General features: G+C 39.2%; 2 protein-coding genes and 1 long non-coding RNA gene across 3 annotated transcripts; 2 read left to right on the top strand and 1 right to left on the bottom strand.

Moving 5' to 3' along the window:
• Nucleotides 1-1,386: 1,386 nt before the first annotated feature.
• LOC140950176 (mannose-P-dolichol utilization defect 1 protein-like) lies at nt 1,387-5,312 on the bottom strand. Its single transcript, XM_073399372.1, has 5 exons — nt 5,164-5,312; nt 4,911-4,976; nt 3,708-3,840; nt 3,141-3,345; nt 1,387-2,146 (listed from the first exon to the last, which is right to left on the bottom strand). Exons 1-5 carry the CDS (start codon nt 5,258-5,260, stop codon nt 1,913-1,915), a joined length of 735 nt encoding a protein of 244 aa, XP_073255473.1. The 5' UTR covers nt 5,261-5,312; the 3' UTR covers nt 1,387-1,912.
• Nucleotides 5,313-5,923: 611 nt separating this feature from the next.
• On the top strand, nt 5,924-10,664 carry LOC140950178 (LHFPL tetraspan subfamily member 6 protein-like). The gene is made up of 2 exons (XM_073399373.1): nt 5,924-6,805; nt 9,727-10,664. The coding sequence occupies exons 1-2, from the start codon at nt 6,424-6,426 to the stop codon at nt 9,972-9,974; spliced, it is 630 nt and encodes a 209-aa protein (XP_073255474.1). The 5' UTR covers nt 5,924-6,423; the 3' UTR covers nt 9,975-10,664.
• Nucleotides 10,665-13,507: 2,843 nt separating this feature from the next.
• On the top strand, nt 13,508-18,590 carry LOC140949779 (uncharacterized). The gene is made up of 4 exons (XR_012167115.1): nt 13,508-13,721; nt 16,326-16,448; nt 17,488-17,627; nt 18,457-18,590. It is a non-coding gene; the product is annotated as an uncharacterized lncRNA (long non-coding RNA).
• Nucleotides 18,591-19,127: the final 537 nt, after the last annotated feature.

Raw genomic sequence — 19,127 nt, 5'->3', positions numbered from 1 at the left:
ACCTGAGCAGGAAAAAATGTGACGCACGCCTAAGAATGTCTGCGGGGGAGGTTAATATGGTTTGTGTGCTAAGGACTGTGCTACTATTTAACAGGTTTGTATTTTAAAATTTGCCTTCGGGTCCGAAAAATTTCCGGGCCTTTTGAGAAACTGGCCCCAGGAACGGAGAAATATTTTGAATGAATGATAATTCTTTATATTTTCAAAGTCCTGGTTTCCTTGATTGGTTTAATATTAACTTAATATTCATGTTTTTGCACTTAAATCTGGTCCCAGTTGGTTTGTTTCCATGTTTTAATTCATCCAAGGCATAAAATTGTTTACAAAACAAAGCCTCAGTGAAATTTTATATATGAAGACAAAAATAAGTTTTTCAAAAGTATTTATTGAATGCACTTATATCACATAAAATGTCTTAGTTCTCATAAAGGATTGTGCAAGTTTGCCACTATGGTTGTCAATTTTATTTATTAAGAGATCATTTTAAACGTTAAATAATAATTGTTTGGTGAAAAGGTCATCAGTTTGTTCTGTTTGTTTGTTTGTTGTGATAAAGATAGTTTCCTCCTTGGTTGATGTTGAAAATCGGCAGTTAAGTCAAGCAAAGTCAAGTCATGTCAGCCAAAATACTGGGTTCATGTGATATGACTACAATGCGCGCTTGCTTCCAGTGTGTGAGTGTGTGTTTTTTTTGTTGTTGTTGTTGTTTTTTTTTTTACGGGCCATTGACAGTTGATTCCTTTTTCAATGGAAAAATGGTGAGACGTAAAACTTGTAACATTGAAAGCTGCGAAGAAGGAGCAGGCAAAGACCGTATTTATAACTGGCTGACATCCTTCTCCAGTTAAGGAGTTTTCCTCTGGTCTTGTTTTCGTCAACACTTAACACTTTTTCCACGGAAAAAAATAAAAATGAACAAAGGTAGTATAACATCAAAACCAGAAGAAAGGAAAGAGGAAGAAAGAAGTAATTAAGAGAGAAAAGAAGAAGGCCAAAGGAAAATGCATTTTTCCTCTGTTGCACTTCCGTCCACATTATTCAATACTGCTGATGCTAGTATACTCTATTGGTAAGATGCTAGGGAGGGTCGAAGACTCCTGTCGTAGCACAGGTGTTTGTGTCATTGGTTAAGCCCACAAATGCACAAATTTTATTACCATATGGGTGGGGCGACAAGGTCAGAGAAGGGATGGTAGACTTCACTTAATCAATTTATTTGGCAGCAAAATTGTGTGAAAGCACATCCCAAAAATCAAAGTCACCAATTTTTGAATAATTCTTATAACAAAAACATTCATTTATTTATTAATTGTCCAATTCCCAAAAGAATGTTTCAACAAGATAATCTTGAGTATTCATCAATACATGAGAAGGTCACAAGGAAGGAAAGGAAGCCAAAAAAAACTTAAATGAACTTGAATGAGAATCAATAACTCCTACAGACTTCTTAGCACACCAATCCCCCTCCTGCCAAAAAAGTATTTGTTGTTTGCAGTTACTACGGCCATTTTTCACCCCATGAAAGGTTATCCAGTGGCCAGAATCCGGGACATTTTTGCTTGTGGAATCTGGAATCCTGGGCTTTGAACTCCAAAAATCCAATTCAAGGAATTGACGATGCCACTAACAACTGGAATTCAGAATCCAAGTTCCACCGACAAAGAGTACCGAATCCAGTACCTGGAATCCAGAATCCTTGGTGTGGAATCCAGAATTCAAGACTGTCTTGGATCACCTGACATTAATTTTTTCAAAAGATTCTACATTGGGTGGTTTTCGCGTGTTATCAGTTCTCGAATTCAAACATCAAAAATTATTGAAATAATGACTAGAAAAATTCAAGGTCCCATTTGTGAATTTGAACAAAAAAAGGCTTCTCCAGAGTAAATGAACGTTTTCTAAGAATAAATAACTAAGCTTGCTTTTTCTTCGAGTCTGGCTTGACATTCCAGTAGAATAGAACTTGGAATACAAGAGTGCCATTCAGGACTGTGGAGACGAGAAAGGTCACCAGCATAACTTTGTCGCCTGTCTCCTGTATGGTTGTGAAGATGCGTGCCATGGCTCCTAGAAACAGCAGCAGCACCATGATGAATGATAGCTGCCCAGTGTGACCATTGCGGAAGTTTGCAACTATCTGCAAGAGCTATAGGTGGGAAAAGAATTCTTTCAAAAACAACACAAAGATCCAGATGAAAGGCAATTCTGGTTTGTATTACATGCACAAGGCTGCGCTCTAGGAAACGTTTTAGGGAGCCCTTTTCCCTGATCATGCAGCCGAGGATACAAATCAGAGCTTCCAGTTGGTGAATAAACCATCCTGGATCAGTCCATACAAAGTTATTAACTACCTACCCCTGAAAAGGGGGCTTCTTTGAGAGGAGGACATAACAGAGGATATACGGTATTAATTTTTTGTTGCTAAGGAGCAAAAGCTAGGTGCCAGGGGGCCACCTGGCTCCGCTAGAGCACAGCCTTGGTGTAATCACAGTTAGTAGAGGAGACTGGTTGTGACCACTGGCAAAACTTTAAGGTTAAAACAACAGTGCTACAGTTTACTTACTGTGCATTGTGCAAAAAGCCAGGACTCTTCAAAGAGGACCTGATCTCATGATCACAGAGTGACAGTGAAAGAAGTTCTTGTAAATTTTGAACTTTTCAAACTGTCATTAAATCATTCCCTCACGGTTTTAAGGGTTCAAATTGTCTGTTATGAAAACAAAAGAGCATTTGAGCCTCATAATGTGCACGGAGTTATTTTACGATAGTTTGACAATAACAAAATTTACAAGGATTTGAATGGAAAACCATTTAACTGTGTGTGACTGGGTGACAAGAGTTGCTTTTCCCATACAAATCCTTCTAATTTTCAGCTTTCACTGCAATTCGTTTCTTTTGAGATATACGGTTGAAAATTTACAGGTTACCTTATTTCAATATGCTTTTTCAGTTCCCGCTAACAAAATTTTCCAAAAGCGAACTGTTTTTCTGTTTACAGAAAGTTGATCACATGACCAACAATAATGTTGCTAAAGGCCTTTTGTTGGACATACATGTAATCACACTACAGATGGCTGCTTCCCTTGGCTATTGGTTTTATTGTAACATACACAAAATTGTTGTGTTGACATTGTACTTACCCTGCTTACTCCTAGAAAGACAATTTGAAGTGAAACGAGTTGGACCAAGACAGCCATGGGTGTCAGGCCAGATACTAGAACATAAAAGATGCCACCATACAGTACCGGGAACAGGAGAGAAAGCAAGGCTTTGTTGGTGTAATAAAAATAAAGGCAGATAAGAAGCACAGTCTGAACGGACATGAAGAAACTCTCACCACAGGAACTAAAACAGAAAAATGCAAAACTTAAAAGGTGTGAATTCAGTACTTAGAAAAAGATATACCAGGGGTTTCAATAAAAATTGAAGTAGCCAGCAGGTTTGAATGGAGAAACCGACTCTATCATCAAAGGGACAGTGTGTAGTTCTAAGTTCTGAGTCTGTGGATGAGATCCATCGGTCGACTATTCTATAAGTACTTTCACTAGATCTACTGTAGTTCTAATTTTTTTGAGTCAGTGTATGAGATCCTATGGTGGGACATTTCAAATTAATGAAACATTTTCAAAAGACACTCAAGTGATCACTTTTACGATGACCCTCATCCAAGAACACAAAATATTGCATTATAAATCAATATTAAATACCTGAATGGGAATTCTTTGGCAATACTGTAAGATGCAGTAGCAGTTAATGCAACAAGTTCAAGAAGAAATGAGAGCAAGCTAAGACCCTCCACACTTGATGCTTGAATCACCTTGATTATTTGAGGGATTTTGACTGTTACACATGATAACAAAGCATACTGTTAGACAATCATTGACAACACTATTTCAAAGGAATGCACCAAAAGGGGCATCTCTTTCACCAGGGCCCAGTTCCTCGAAAGATGATTAAGTTTAACCCAAGATTAAGCAAAATTTTAAGCAAGGTTTTCTTGTCTTAGAACATGTAACTCAAGCTTACAAAATACTGTTGAGCCTTAACTTTGAGCTTCTGTAATAATAACACAAAATGTTACTCTAAGCAATGCATAGGAAGTTAAATACGTAAAGTGGAACAAAATTTTAATCCTGGATTAGTGCTAATCGGCCATTCAGGAACTAGGCCCTGGGGTATAGAATTGTATATAAAAGATGGTAAACTCTATTCATGTTGACAGAATTTCTCTGTCAATTTTAGCAGATATCTCCATCATCATTTCTAGGCAATTTGCCAGACCCAGTTGCCTGGAAATGATCATATAAATAATAAAATGCAGTAACAGGTTGGGTGATCTTGTCTGCATCAACTGCATTTTATTTTTGCACCCTAGCCATCTGCCACCCCTCCCCCCTTCCATCCTAGTAAGTACAGCTGGAAGTTGACCCAAAACATCTAACTTTTGCCGGCATCAAGGTCTTGGAAGGAAAATTAAATGCCAACCCAATGACCACTTTGTAAAAACTTGTCATCTTTTAAGGGGTACAGACACAAAAATGAAACTTCACCAAATAACAGTGAGGGGGCGTACATATAGAGGGAAAAACTGACTTTTCTATTCAACCAGTTTAAAAAATTATGCTATATAACCTCAATAAATCAATTACAATGAACACTTTAATTTCAATAGGGTGCATAATTACTGACCAACAGTGTACTACCCCTTATGGCCCCATGAAACTACTAAAATTTGTAATAAACAAATCGTAAAAAACTAGAATACCAAGGTAAGAAATAATTTAAATAACAGAATTCACTCGAATTTACACATGGATAAAAAAAATCAATAAGTACTTAAAGAAAATATTAAGTCATTTAAAAAAGTTTAAAAAATTCTGTCAATCAATTTTAATACACAATGCACTTACTGATTGAAGAACCAGCTACGATTCCATAACCCAACGTTTTGCTCAGCGCGATCTTCAAACAAGGAACTGGAACATTACAAAAATAGGTAATATGTAAACAAATATTAATATTAATCCATGGAATCAAAGATTAAAAGTTGTCCCATTTCAGAATTGATCAAATTGCCCAAGGGTAAAAGCAGGAAAAACAAATTCAGCCCTATTTTCAGAAAAGAAACTCAAGCTTGAACTTTTAGTAAGCTATTTTACATACCGTCAAAGAAGTTGAACTTGATAAAGAACTCATCGTGGCAGTATTTTGGAACGAGTAAAAGAACCAAAGGAGTGAAGAAAAACTCGCCGACCGCCATATTGGACTCCACGTCAAAACGTCAGTGAGTTTGTCATGTAAGCGACTATAATATGTCACCATTCATCGCCAGTCTTCCTTTTCAGGGGAAGGTAATCTACGATCAGGAGTGTTTTTTTTTTTTCGTGAGAGACAAGGGATAACAGGGAGAGAGCATGATTTCAGGCTAAGGGGAAGGCAGTGGGACGGACAGTCAGTAGGACGGAGTTGGAGGCGGGGGGGGAATGATTTCTTCTCCATTTTCCCAGGACCCGATTTTGTTCTGTGTTGTAAATCAAGGCCTCGGTTAGTGTCATCATGTAGATTAAATTATTTTCAAAGCAGTTCTTTCACTGCACTGGGCCGGGCCAAGGGGGGCCGCGGAAGGCCGCGGCCGGGCTGACGAGAAAAAGAAACCCGGATTGAAGTTTAACCCCGGGTTAGCGCTAATCGGCCTTCAAACAACAATGAAACAACTGGACCTGGAGCAGTTTTCTTCCCAGTGCGCGCTGTTTCCCCCGATTGTAATCGATTATGGGTTAGGTTCAAGTACAGTAATCTATATTTTGATCGAAATACAAAGCTTTTCTTGCAAAAGGAGTCTTAAATTACCTGTTTATCAGTAACAGCTTTACTTATCTTTGACTGTTTTAACACTTGAGAAAAATTTGGGGGCCCTTTTTTCTAAGCCACTCAACCGCGAAACCAATTAAGCAAAGTGCTTTTAAAGCATGTTTCAATGTCCGGACAAGGTAATTTCTATTAACATAATTCCATTTTAATCAGAACGTGTTCTGAAGTTCCACTGCCGAAGAGAGATTGTCTAAACAAGATCCGAACTAAGCAGAAAAGAAAACAGAGCACGCTGAGAGATCAATTGATTGTCAATCTTCGGTTTTCCTCGCCCAAACCATCAGCAAATCATCAGTTTCCATGTCATGACGTTGATTTGAGGGCAGTAGTCTTTCGTTTTGATCAGAACAATGTAAATTAACAGCGAGATTTGAACCTTCCTGCTGTTTTTATCCACAAACATTGGTAGCCTCACAAAGGGCAGCTGTAAAGAAGGAAAGCAAGAAAAGTAAACAGCCTTACTCTCTACTGGACATTGAAAACATAAGCTCGAGTTTTAAGCGCTGAGCTCTGTGCGCTGCTAAAACTAACTAATAAGCTTCCATAAAAAGTATGGCTGATAATCTGACAACAACAGGAACATTTTGGGTATTTTTGTCGGTATCAAGTGCTTTGTTGGCCTGCTCAGGATTTTTCCTACCCTACTGGGTGCAAGGAAAGATATACAACTCCACTGTATATTTGGGGGTCTTCCGTCGATGTAACTTCTTAATAAAAGGAGAAGATGGCGTCTCGTTTATGGAGAAAGCCTGCGGAAGGTACGCTAGTTTTCAAGACATTCCATCAGAAGCGTGGAAAGCTTGCACTGTAATGAGTGGAATCGGCTGTGGTTTCTTGCTTCTCGTTGCATTAACAGCCGCCGTAGCGTGCTGTTGCAAGGACGTTGTCACGAGAAGTTCGGCGCGGATTGGAGGCGCGTTTCAATTCCTTGCTGGTGAGTATCTTTATTTGCGTGTCGTGTTTAATAATTAAGTACTAAAATACTTAGAAAACACTTCAGCCTAGCTCTTGAAGCAAACACCCGTGGTGATCGTAATAATGTAATAATGTCCGCCTTTACAACTGCTTGTATGCCTTAGAAAAGGATTTTCTTTCCCTTCTGGGAATTATCTTGCCTAGTATTTTGTTTACAAACTATTGTCAAACTATCGATAACAAGCTTGTGAAAAATGTGTTATCGGAAATATGCATGTCCAATAAATTGACAAATTTTGACAGTCATCCGGAGATGTTCCAAATATTATCAGTCATCGAGTCCGCATTATCTGAGATAAGTTGGGTTCACATTAGACCACTAAGTCTGACTTAGTAATCTCTTAAGTCGACTTAGTGAAAATGACAGGTATGAACCGCTAAGTCACAGAAGCGTGATTTCTGTCTTAGTGTCGGCAAACTCAAACGACCTAAGCAATTCTTAAGTCTGTTTCAAACATGACTTAAGGCTGACTTAAGAAACCTGATAGCAAAAAAAATTCAAAATCGTGGGTTTTATCAGATAGAGATTCCTGCGTTAGGCGCCAAAAGCAAAGAAATCACGACACAGTTTCTTCTCACGAACAAAATTAACTGAAGATGCATCGCCGAGGGGACGAAACGTTAGAAGGCAATTACGCTACCGACTTTTTACCTTATGCGACGTGGAAAGTCTCCAAACACCAACAGCAACACGCTTCTCTACAGACACAGGCTTTCTCAATCTCGTTTCCCGTCTCGTCAGATCACCACGAAGAATTCGGCAAAGCTCGTCAAACGTTTCACGTTCCATTCTAAAGTTTGGTTTCACCTCGTCTTCGCGTGAACGTTCACCTCGTCTTCGGTGAACGCTCAAAAGTAGGGCGGTCAGAAAAAGCAGGCTTTCACGCTCTTCAACAAAATCTTCCGTCATTCCTTCACGAAGGAACATAAGATTTTGTAAGGTTATTTGGCTGATCAACCTTTGTAAATTTAATAAACAGACAAAAGTCGCAATTACAGCGATTTTACGGCTTCTCGGTCTCATTTTGATCTCAACTTCTTCGCTAAAATGGATCGTGACTACCTCGCCACATTTATGATGTTAGTTACCTTATCTGTTATTTTTATCGTTAATGATGACAGCTTTGCACAGAAAGAATTTGTCTTGTAGATATGTCTGAACGCTTAAGCGGACTTAGGGTGACTTGGCTTGACTTAGGCTAAAACAGACTTAGTGCCTAGTGTGAACCCACAAATTACAATTACGGACCAAAAATCGGCTAACATTTTCTCGATAATCTATCCCGAGTCTTGTTTGCAAACATAAACCGCCATATGGCGCGGGCCACAAATAAAAGACGATAAAATTATTATCCTTTAGGGTGCCGGATTAATACGCGCGGAATACTTAATACTTCATGTGATGACGAGTACATACTGTTTAAGCTGTACTTCATCTTTTGAATGAATTGTACTAATTTCTATGTACTTTGTTTCTCTAGTTGGTTGACTCGTCACGGCTTGAGCTAATAGTCGTTTAAGCTTCCCATTCGGCTGAAACACCCAAAAATTAATAAAAGATTGAAATGTTATACAAAGCCCGTCATTTGGAAAGTATGCAATTTTATAGTTTAATGACCCATTTCCCGTGTAAGAGTCGAGAAAGATTCCACCAAATTCAAGGAACACCCACTTTTCGATTCCCTGTTATTAAAAACGAGTTATAATCCAGGATACTACTTTAACGAATGGACAGATATTTTCTCCAGACTTTAGTTATGTCTAAAATGTGTGTTCATTCTCTTTACGGAGGTCAACCGCAGAAATTGGCCTTTGTTGTATTTGAAATATAAACTATTGTGTTTCAAACGAAATTCTGCATGAGAAATTTCTGCAATTTGATTGGCTTAGAGCAGTGGTATTTCAGCTTAATTTGAAATACCTACATGTGAAAATTACAAACCTTGTGTGGGTAGTAGTATAAACAAATAATAGCATGATTTGCACGTGATATTTGGCATAAATACCACTCGTGATATTTCAAAGTTGTCTCAAATTTCACTCGCCTAACGTCTCGTGAAATTACGTACAACACTTTCGAAATATCACTCGTGGTATTTATGCCAAATATCACTACAAATAATGCTATTACCTATACAAATTCGTGTTCCGGTTTTAAGTTTCTTTTGTGTTTTGATTGCCTCCAAAACCAAGATAAAAATATTCAAATAACTTTTGACCATCAGCAAACTAACGGCGGTGAATTCGTTGTGCAACGAATGCTCCTTGTCATACAGACAGTTGCAGAAGGATAATGGCCAAAATTAACACAGCCATTGGATTTTTTTTTAAATTAAATTACTAACTCTGACTGAACCACCCAGTATAAAACTAACTTGAGTACTCGTTTTTTCCCTCGGGAAAGGTTAGACGACTGTAATATCGGACTGTAAAAGTTTTACGTCTCCTATCATGAGCTGTGACTAACTATAAAACGCCAGTTTTAAAACCAGAGATATAAAAGGCTTCTAGCCTAAGGGCTGTTTTCCAGTAGAGCGAGGCCGGGTTCAACTGTTACGTTTACGCGCGACGTTCAATAGATTGCCGCTATTTTATTTACCCGCGTAAAATCTACGTGCGTAAGGACGTCAAAATTATGCGACGATGGAAATCCACCTTGAGAAAACAGCCGACCTTTCGCGATTTCCCTGCGAAATGACCCCTCTGATTGGTCATGCCCAGGGGAAACTTTGCCTCAACCAATCAGAAACACTACCCAGATCTGGGTAGTGACACGTCATCAGTATGGAATTTCTGCGCTTGTTCCACAGTCGCGAAAAAGTCTCCTGTTTTTCAGGCTAAAGGCCTTCTAGCATTATTTCTCTTTTACTTTTTTTACAGGCTTCCTTCTTGCCATATCCTGCGGTATTTATCCATCAGGCTGGGGCAGTGTTGAATTCAAGCAAGTTTGTGGCGATGAAGCGAATTTTTATAAACTGGGCCACTGTAAACTAAGTTGGGCTTTTTTTGTATATGTATCTGGCACTGGTATAGCATTCGTGTGCGCGGCATTGTCAGCTCGAGTTGCTAAACAGAGAAAACCCCTATATATAAGGACTGGCGTCGAAAGATCAAACAGTTTTATGTGATCTTTGATACTGCTGTCCTCACCGACAAAGCCGAAATGATAGCGGTAACAGGGAGCTTTAGGAACGGCGACGGCAGCGAAAACGTCGCTGGAATTGAATTCTTGGGGACTGAACCGACGTTTAGAGACTTTAGAAGGAGACAGAAAAATTCGTCGTGTGTTTAGTCCCTCATTCTCGTGAGGGAATTTCACGTCGTAGTCGTGCAGTTATTGCAGAGAAATGCACAAATAAGCGTTATCCAAGAGCACAGATGTTGTTTTGCGTATTAAAACCAATTACTTCTTTACGTCATTGTTGCTGTTGCGGCCGTCGTTGCTAAAGCTCCCAAATTCAGAGAGTTCGCCGGAATTGCATCATCTGTAGATATCCGAACGATAGATCATATTAAGAATCACTTTCACGGTATTCCTCAGATTCAAATTGATAATTTCCCAAATTATGGAAAATGATCAGATAATGATAGCCTGTGCAAAAATTATTCTTATAGATAAACCTGGCACGAAACTTATTTCTTTAGGCTAAAAAATTGAAGCAAAGGGCTTAACGACATCATTTTTTTAAATATTTTATTTTCAAAGATTTCAACTGTTTGTCATGGCGGAATTCAGAATATGGGTGTTATTCAGAAATGAAATGCCGTTTTATCACAACTGTATGGCAACATGAACTGTAACTCTTAAGATCTCTTTAAGCCTCAAATAAAAAAATTTCTCTCTCTAGAGAAAATTATGATTTATACAAGGAACTAGAACTTTCTAATCTAAACGAGGCACCATTCTGAGGTTTTGTCCATAGAGGAATGAAAAAAAAAGTTATCTGATTTTCGTATTAGTAGATTTACCGTATTTTATCGACCATAAATCGAGAGATATCTCTAACGGTAATCCGAGTTTTCCCAGCTTTAGAATTAGAGAAAGGTTATTCGGCTTTGGTTTTCACGTGACGTCACGGCGGCCACGTTGGTAGTGAAGAACAAAAGCATTTTTTTCCCTGAGAACTTTTAAAACTCCTTCCGCCCCCCCCCCCCTCCCCCTGCAGGGCGCAGGGGCATCCTAGCAGCTCGCGCGTTAATATAGAAAAGTACTTACAGTTGAAATATGCAGTCAGTGACCTTAGACAGCTTAGAATATCGATGTGCTTGATCAGGAGCCGCAGGGAATCGTTGGGTAATGATTACGTTTCTATTGATCACGCCCGCAAGTAAGAGATGCTAAGGATGACGTAAAACAGAAAATTCCCGAAGGCACCGCTTAGGTTGATTTGTGACACTAATTGTACAGTCATACATCGAAACTCTTTTCCGTTACGTGTGTTCAGTGACATTCTGTGGAGCAGCTGTTTTGAAAGTTATGGACCAAAAGCACTCGTTAAGTGCGTATAAATTTATAAGGAGCGTTTTTTTGTGTATACAGCTATTTCGAGAAAGGTTGATGGGAAAATGTGCACGCGACAACCCCGAAAGGTAATATGGGATATGATCAATACACTGTTCCTAACGACTGTAGCTGTCGAACCTACTTTTGTTGCTTTCCATTAGCACTCGCGAACATATGTCCTTGGCCTCTCGTGTCATTCTTTCAAATTTCTTTGTAGAACAGGGCAGGCAAAACCACCCACAATACCTTTGGGATTGTCACGTGCTCTTTTTCCGACAACCTTTCTCGCAACAGCTGTATAATTTATAAACACTCGAAGAGTTTGCCAGACACCGGTTTATTTGCCAGGCACAAATCTCTTTGGGGGAATAACACCCAGTCCACAAACATGCAAGTTTCCCTAAAGCAAACGAGTGAATCAACGGCTAGCTTATCACTAGCAGAACGATGATACTTTCACATCTAAATTATTTATACAACATCTTGTTCATGGGTGACTTGATAAATGCGCCTTTCCATTGTTTTGAACAGGCTACAAATGGAGGAGCTTGTCAACGCAGTGGAACAGGAGGTAGACTGCAAAACAGTCGGGTTTTTCCCCAAAATCACTAAAGAAATCGGTAAAGCGTTGCGTAAGAGTCTTACGCGCGCGAGGCGAGAGAAAAACATATTTTTAGCGCATCTCCCCAGTCTCACTCTCCGTTTTCAGCCTCGTACCAGACCTTTTGTTTGACTGTTCGCGTTTACTTGAATGAATACGGACTGTTTTACAGTCTAAACAGGAGGTCATTATTACGAATGTATTAGAACCTCGATATAACGAACCTCCAAATAGCGAAGTCCTCGGTGACCATCTATGTTCATTGCCCTAGTAATACTAAAATATATGGAAAAGAACCTCGATTTAAAGAACCTCGTTATGTTATAGCGAACATATCTAGTCTTAGAACAAACGCCACTGAATGGTAGTCAACAGTTACCGGCACTGTACAAACGACTTATTGACGAAATCAAGCAAAACTAACTACGGAAGAACAACTGGACAACTGGCAATTTGACCAACAATAATCGACTGTTTGACTGGGACAATAGACGGATCAAAACGCGCCAATTACAGTACGAGTCTTCATAGCCAATAGCATCACGGCTTAACTGACAGACGACCAATGAAACGGTTCTTATGGATGCAACTAACTTGAGGCATGTTGTTTCGGTGGTGGACTATGTGGTAGTTTGTCTTCTAATTAAACGGTTCTGCTTTCTCGTTTAATTAGAAGACAAACTACCACATAGTCCACCACCGAAACAACATGCCTCTGAGCGCATTAGCGGACTAATACTGGTTTATCCTAATTTCTTTCCTTCCAAAACAACTACATTTCCGGCCCAAAACATGAGGGCTCACCGCGAGGTGATTAATGACCTCGTGGTTAGCCTGCGTAGCTGGCGGTATTGTGTGGGTGCGAGATTAAAGTTTTGGGCGGCGGAGCCGTGTTCCAAAAAAAGGGACTAGGGACGAGGCGGTTGAGGTATTTCTCGCGGCTTCGCCGCTCTTGACGGCTCCACCCTCAAATCTCGACTACTACACAATACCGCCAGCTACGCAGGTTACCTCGCGGTGAGCCCTCAGTCATAAGTTTAGGTAGGCCTCGGTGCTCAGGAATGTCCTATAACTGTTTATCACTGCACGTGCAAACCGGTAGGTTCACGGTTTAGGTAAATGCTAAGCAAAATTTTAAAACAAAATTTCAAAATTTCGTCCAGGAATCGCGTTTACCCCGTGTGTACAAATCAGTTTCATCTAACGAAAAACGGCCGTGAAGGCCTAAAACTGGTATATCAAAGATGGCTTTGATGAAAATGGAACACGATTTTCCCGACTGGAACAGTCTGTTAGGCAAAAAGGGACTACCCTTTCAGAAGTAGCCTGGGAGCAGGCACCGCTGTGGGGAAAAAATGGCTAAAAACGGGCCAGAGTTAAACGACTTTGAAAAATCGGCGAGCCAAGCGAGCCGAGCTGTTTTCCCTCCCTGGCCAGACTACCGCCCGGCTCGCGTCGCTCTCGCCTTCCCCAACTGAGGAGCCAGTGGTCACAGGCTATTTTAGGTGTTGCGTCACTCCCGGAAATATTCCCGCTGGAACGACCCAAACCCATTTACATTCTAACCGGATTTTCAGGAAACTTTTTGCAAATGGTAAACAACCACTACAGTTTTGCGCACTGATATTTCCAACTCTCTCAAGGGACTACTCTTCAATAATAGTACATTGTGACTCAACTTAATAAACTGTACCGCTTATGAATAAACTCAATCATTTTCTTATAGAGTTCGAGGAGTGAAGATTAGTTTGAGCAGCCAGAACAGTCAAGGTAATTTAGTTTAGTTCAATTTCCCTAGGTTTACAGAGATTTTTTTCCATTGGACATTTCATTTTACTTATACTCAATACGTTTCTTCCAAATCAAGTTGTTACCTGCAATTTAATTTCTTACTTTTTTGTTTTGAATGCCACTGATCTTCCCGCCTTAAACTTCGACGCCCGTCCGAAAGAATGAACTCTCTCGAAGAAGTCCGATATTTCAGACAGTTTCCTTTTCTTAAAAAAATTATCTTTCACAGTTTTTAAGAATCCTTTGTTACATTTCTATAAACGACTAGCTGAGAGTGCTTCTTTTACCGGTGAGTTACCTACGAGTTTCCGAATATGACTTTATTTCACCGTCTAGCGCCGTGAAACGGCAATTTTCATGAATATTTTTTGACATTAATTTGCTCAGACGACAGGATTACTCGTTCAGTCATTTTAACAACCAAAACTAAAGTTAGAGATTCCCCGTTGGGAACCATTTTGGTTTACCAAAGTTTTATTAATGATATCGTAGGAGAATGCAGAACTGTTTAATATACTTGTTTGCAGTAGAAAGAAATTGAACTTAACTGAAATACTGACTCAACTGAAACCTGTTTTTTTTTATAAAACTTGATAAATTACTTTTCGCGCTTCAAAACTGAAGAGCGTTATATAGAGAAATGAGTGTGCGGAATGCACTTCGCGCCATGTAAATTTTACATAATTATGCAGTCACTTTTCGATTAGCTATTACAAAAAATAATTATCAAAAGAGCGCGTCCTTATTCAGGCATCTTATTTCGAGTACATTACCCTCCCCGATTCCCCCTCTTCGCTCTTTACTGAAACTTTTCAAATTTTCGTAATTTGGACAGCTGTTTACTTCGGTCCTGGTGTTGCAAAACTTCATGCAATTTCTACTCAGAATACAGAGGGACACCTCGGTTATGCGAAAACTAGGCCTGCATAAATTACCAGCAAAGCATACCGTAAGTGCGCGACTCGGTATAAATATGCAAAGAGCGAGACATCACCGTTGCTTATGAGTTTGCCGTTCAACTTATTTCCCACAGCTCTCCCGCAACTCTCCGTTATCAAACCGACTTCAAAGCAAATATCTGAAACGTGCGTTGTACTTTTTGTGCATACTGAATTTCGCAAATTTTACGAGTGAGGAAAAAGGCGCCAGATATTTTAGTCGCGAACAAAAAAAGACGCGCGGACAGACTTTATTATATAAGAAAACAATACATAAGATTAGTTGACTAGCTAGATTGGCTTAAGATGAAATACTGCACCGACATTTCAGACCATTGCAGAACCGTAAATGGATAACCGCCAAATGATTACCTCACGGCAAACAATTACAAGAGGTAGCTGTGTGAAGAAAGCTTAAAAAAACCCCTCCTCGCGACCCATTTTAATATATTTTGAATTTAGAAGCAAGCTTTCACTCGTTACTGTCATTTGTAAGAACCCTCACTCGCCCGACAAATTTTAATTTGTTGCGACAAAATATTGTTTTCTCATACTCAGAGAGAATACCAGTTTCTTTTTCTTGATTATTTCATCATTTTTCGTTTTTCTTTTGTTATTTTACGTTATTATTAATTTGTACAAAATTATTTCATTATTATTATTTTATCATATTTTTTTTTTTTCATGAAAATTATTTTTATTTTTTCATGTTCCGGGATGTTCCGGAATGTTCCGGCATGTTCCGGAATGTTCCGTGTTCCTGGTTTTATCGACGGCCGTAGAAAGTTACATGTGAGTTTCAGTACTGAGCAAATAGCAGGGGCACCCTACGAGGGTTTTCTGTAAAATATCCGTTCTGAGAAGCAAATCAAGCATTGCCTAGAATTTTCTGTTACTTGAGGACTGCTAAAACTTTCTAGATAATCGTTCCATTCATGTACAATTTTCGACGCTTATCTAAAAAATTCCCTACGATTTTCTGAAGTTTAATTATTCACATTTCACTGCCCAGGTTAGGTTCTTTTTCTTACAAAAAAGGAAACCTAAATTTTTCAGTTTTGAAAATGTGATGGAGAAAGGAGTCAGACAAATTCTAACCTTCGAAATACGTTAAATTGCATCTAAAATTTTAGGGAAAATAATACTGAAGGCCTTGTAATTCCGAAAAGACTCAGGTTCCCTTAGGATGACCGTGTATAAAAGATCGAGAGATCGTCTCAAGTGTAGGGTTCAATGGGTGATAAAAGCAACGGCTGAAAACTACAAAATGAAATACACTTTTCTTCAGTTTTACCAAAGCTCACAAAACTTTATACCCGCGAAATACAGTTCCCAAATTTTCGCGAAAAGCAGGCGCGAAAATAATTTACTCAATATTTAAAACGCTATACAAAACCGTGCACACAAATTCCGATAGTCTACCAGCTTCGAGTAATAAGGATTTATGATACAAAAACTACTCAAGGATCGCAATGCTCATTCTGGTTTGACCCACAAAAATTAAAGTGTTGAGAAAGATCTTAATTTTGTGAGGGCTTAGCTATTAACATTCCCGGGAAAATTACATGGACTTCTTAATATCTATTGACAGAGAACGGTATATATTATAGCTGAAAGAGTCAAAGTTTCCTCTCATATTTTCCAGGCCAAGATGAATAGGGGCGTAGCACTTGTGGTTTTGCTCATGGTTACTATGACAATGGCTTCAACTTTAAGGAAACGCTTCAACTTGAACAAGTACCCTGAACTTTATGAACGTAACGATGAGGTAATTACTGAGTCGATAAACATATTTCACCAACACTGTGTGAAAGCCCACAGAGAAGCAGCAATCCCGTCCTTGACATTTATTGATGATAAAGCTGTTTGCAAAGATGAATCCATTTCACAGGGCCGTAGCTAGGGTTTTAGTAATGGGGGGTGGGGGGGGGGGGGGAGCATATCGCAAGTGCCAAAGGCATGAACCCTGTAGGAGTTCTGTATCCTCCCCCATGAAAATGGCAAACAATTATTGCAAGTTACTACAATCAAAACAACTAAGTCTAACAAGAACAAATCCATCCACAGACTTGATTTGTCTGGCTCAACTGTTCCAGGGGGGGGGGGGGCAACTGCTCCCCTGCCCCCTCCCCTGCTAGCTATGGCTCTGTCTCATCAGGTTTCCCTTTTTATCCTCTCAGTCTTGAAATTACCTTACACTCCATAGTAATGCATTTCAAAAGGAGGCACCTACAATCAACAAACTACCACAGATAAAGTTGCATAGCCGTTTGAGAAGGCTTTAGTAAATCTCCTGAGCTGAACTATCCCAAATATTAATGTGGATAGCTATAACTGAGAATAAAAATGTTGAGAAGTGGAAAGAGGGGCAGGAGGGAGAGGCAACAACTTACCATATACCCTAATCATGTTTTACAAATTCACAATTGGCCTTATGATTTAAGACACAAGAAAGATCATTAAAACCCTAGTCAATCAGTTATCAGGTACATTTTCACTAAGGTATACATCATTGACAAATGTTCAACAGGAAGTAAGATTCTGGTAAACTGCCTCCTCCTCCATATCATTTTTCTCCTAAATGAGAAGTCTAAGTTCAGCCCACCTACCCCTCCCCTAACCAAACATTTTTTCCTGAGTGAGAAGTAAGTGTTAACCTTAGGTTTGGGGACAGGTAGGTTGGCAGTTTCCCCTGAATATTACATGTACACTGAACATTAAAAGTTTAAGCAAGTGCATGTTAATCATATTTATGATGTCACTATGGTTTGATCTTGATCTTGTGGCCTCCATCTTCTTGTATTTAGAGTAAGCCCATGAAACACCCTATGAGAGATTCTGTAAGAATGGAATATAATGAAGACAATGATGGTGGGTGTGGTCATTGCTGTCAGTGTCCAGAATGCTGTGGGGGCACCGGGCGCTGACCTAAAGGCATCACAAACTGGTGTGTATAAAATATTCAATTCGAAAATAATATAAAAACATTTGTCAAAACCTGACAGTTTGAGTCAGTAGCTGTTCACCCTAAGGGCCAGCTCTGCTTGCCCACCTTTGTTGATGACTGTCTGCCGTGGAACCTATCCTTTGGGACACCTCTATTCAAGGGACACCTCCATTTAGAGGACACAAAATTTGGTTCTGGAAAAATTGTAATTACATAATCTTTGTAGCTGTTACCTCTACTACTGAAGGGACAACTCTGTTCAAGGGAAAGGAACACTTTTCTGGGTCCCCAAACCAGTTTGACCTCTGTTCAGGGAACGCGTTACCACTCTTAACGTGACTGACCACAAAAGGGTTTGATAAATTCAAGTGTACACTTGTCAAAATGATGACAGCTTTCAGAACATGAACTATCTCACTTAAATCGATGGTCTTCTCTCATGCGAACGCAATACACAATATCACAGAGATAAGTTAATTACAATTTTTATACAATATCTAGCTGCTTGAAATAATGACTGTAACAGATTCTGATCTTTATTTGTTGGTTTATTATTAAAACACTCCGGCCCAACCTCTATTCAGGGGACATTTGCTTTGGTCCCACGGGTGTTCCCTGAAAAAAGGTTCCATTGTGTCAGGAGGACTGTGTCACATGACACTAGAAATCTGGACACCAGATATAAAACAAGAACGTTTTCATGTCTTCAAGAGAGTCAATGCGAAATAACAATTTGCAATAAAATTCCTTGAGGGAGAAACCTCTGCCCTGATCATGGCTATGAACTATGGTTTCAGACTGACCTTTCCTTTGTGCTTTCTTTCCACAGACAGAAAACTCCACAACGAAATATACTGTCGCAATGCTTTTGGATCAACAGATCACTGGAAGATCTTCAGGAAACTTGCACGTTTAAAGTATCTTTAACCGAAGTGGCATTTATAACGCAAAATACAATCAGGGTACAAAATTAAACAAGTGTTTGCAAAGCAGTAGTTTGAATAAAGCACTTTTCACCAAAACAATATGTCTTAGCTTGTTTCTGAGTAATCCTACCTCAAAGATAAAACCCATTTCCCACAGCCTAGCTAGCCTTCTAGGAGTCCCTTTAATTTAGGAAGCATGAAACTTGCTTCAACATCTCAGTTGAGAGCTTTTTTAATCACTTGTCACACCAGTGAGAGTCTTTGTTATAAAGCAGCTTCTCATATATGAATCTCACAGCATAATACAAAGTGAAAAAAGCAGTAGCTAAATCCTGTCTTAAAATAAATACCTACAGTTCAAGTATGGAGAGCTTCCATATTAGCAATTAATTTTATTTGCATAAGGGCATTCTGTGTGGTACAACAAGGATATTAATTTTCAATGAGGAACTTTCAAAGCTAATTACTTTAATAAATACCGGTAAACACTGAGCTCAAGTCATTTTGCTATAAAATACAAAATAATGAAGTGGCAAGGCACTATACAAGCTAGATGCAAGAAACTGGAACTAGT

Source organism: Porites lutea, chromosome 10 (assembly GCF_958299795.1).
Source record: "Porites lutea chromosome 10, jaPorLute2.1, whole genome shotgun sequence".
Taxonomy (NCBI): Eukaryota; Metazoa; Cnidaria; class Anthozoa; order Scleractinia; family Poritidae; genus Porites; species Porites lutea.
This window is presented reverse-complemented; position numbering and strand designations above follow the sequence as displayed.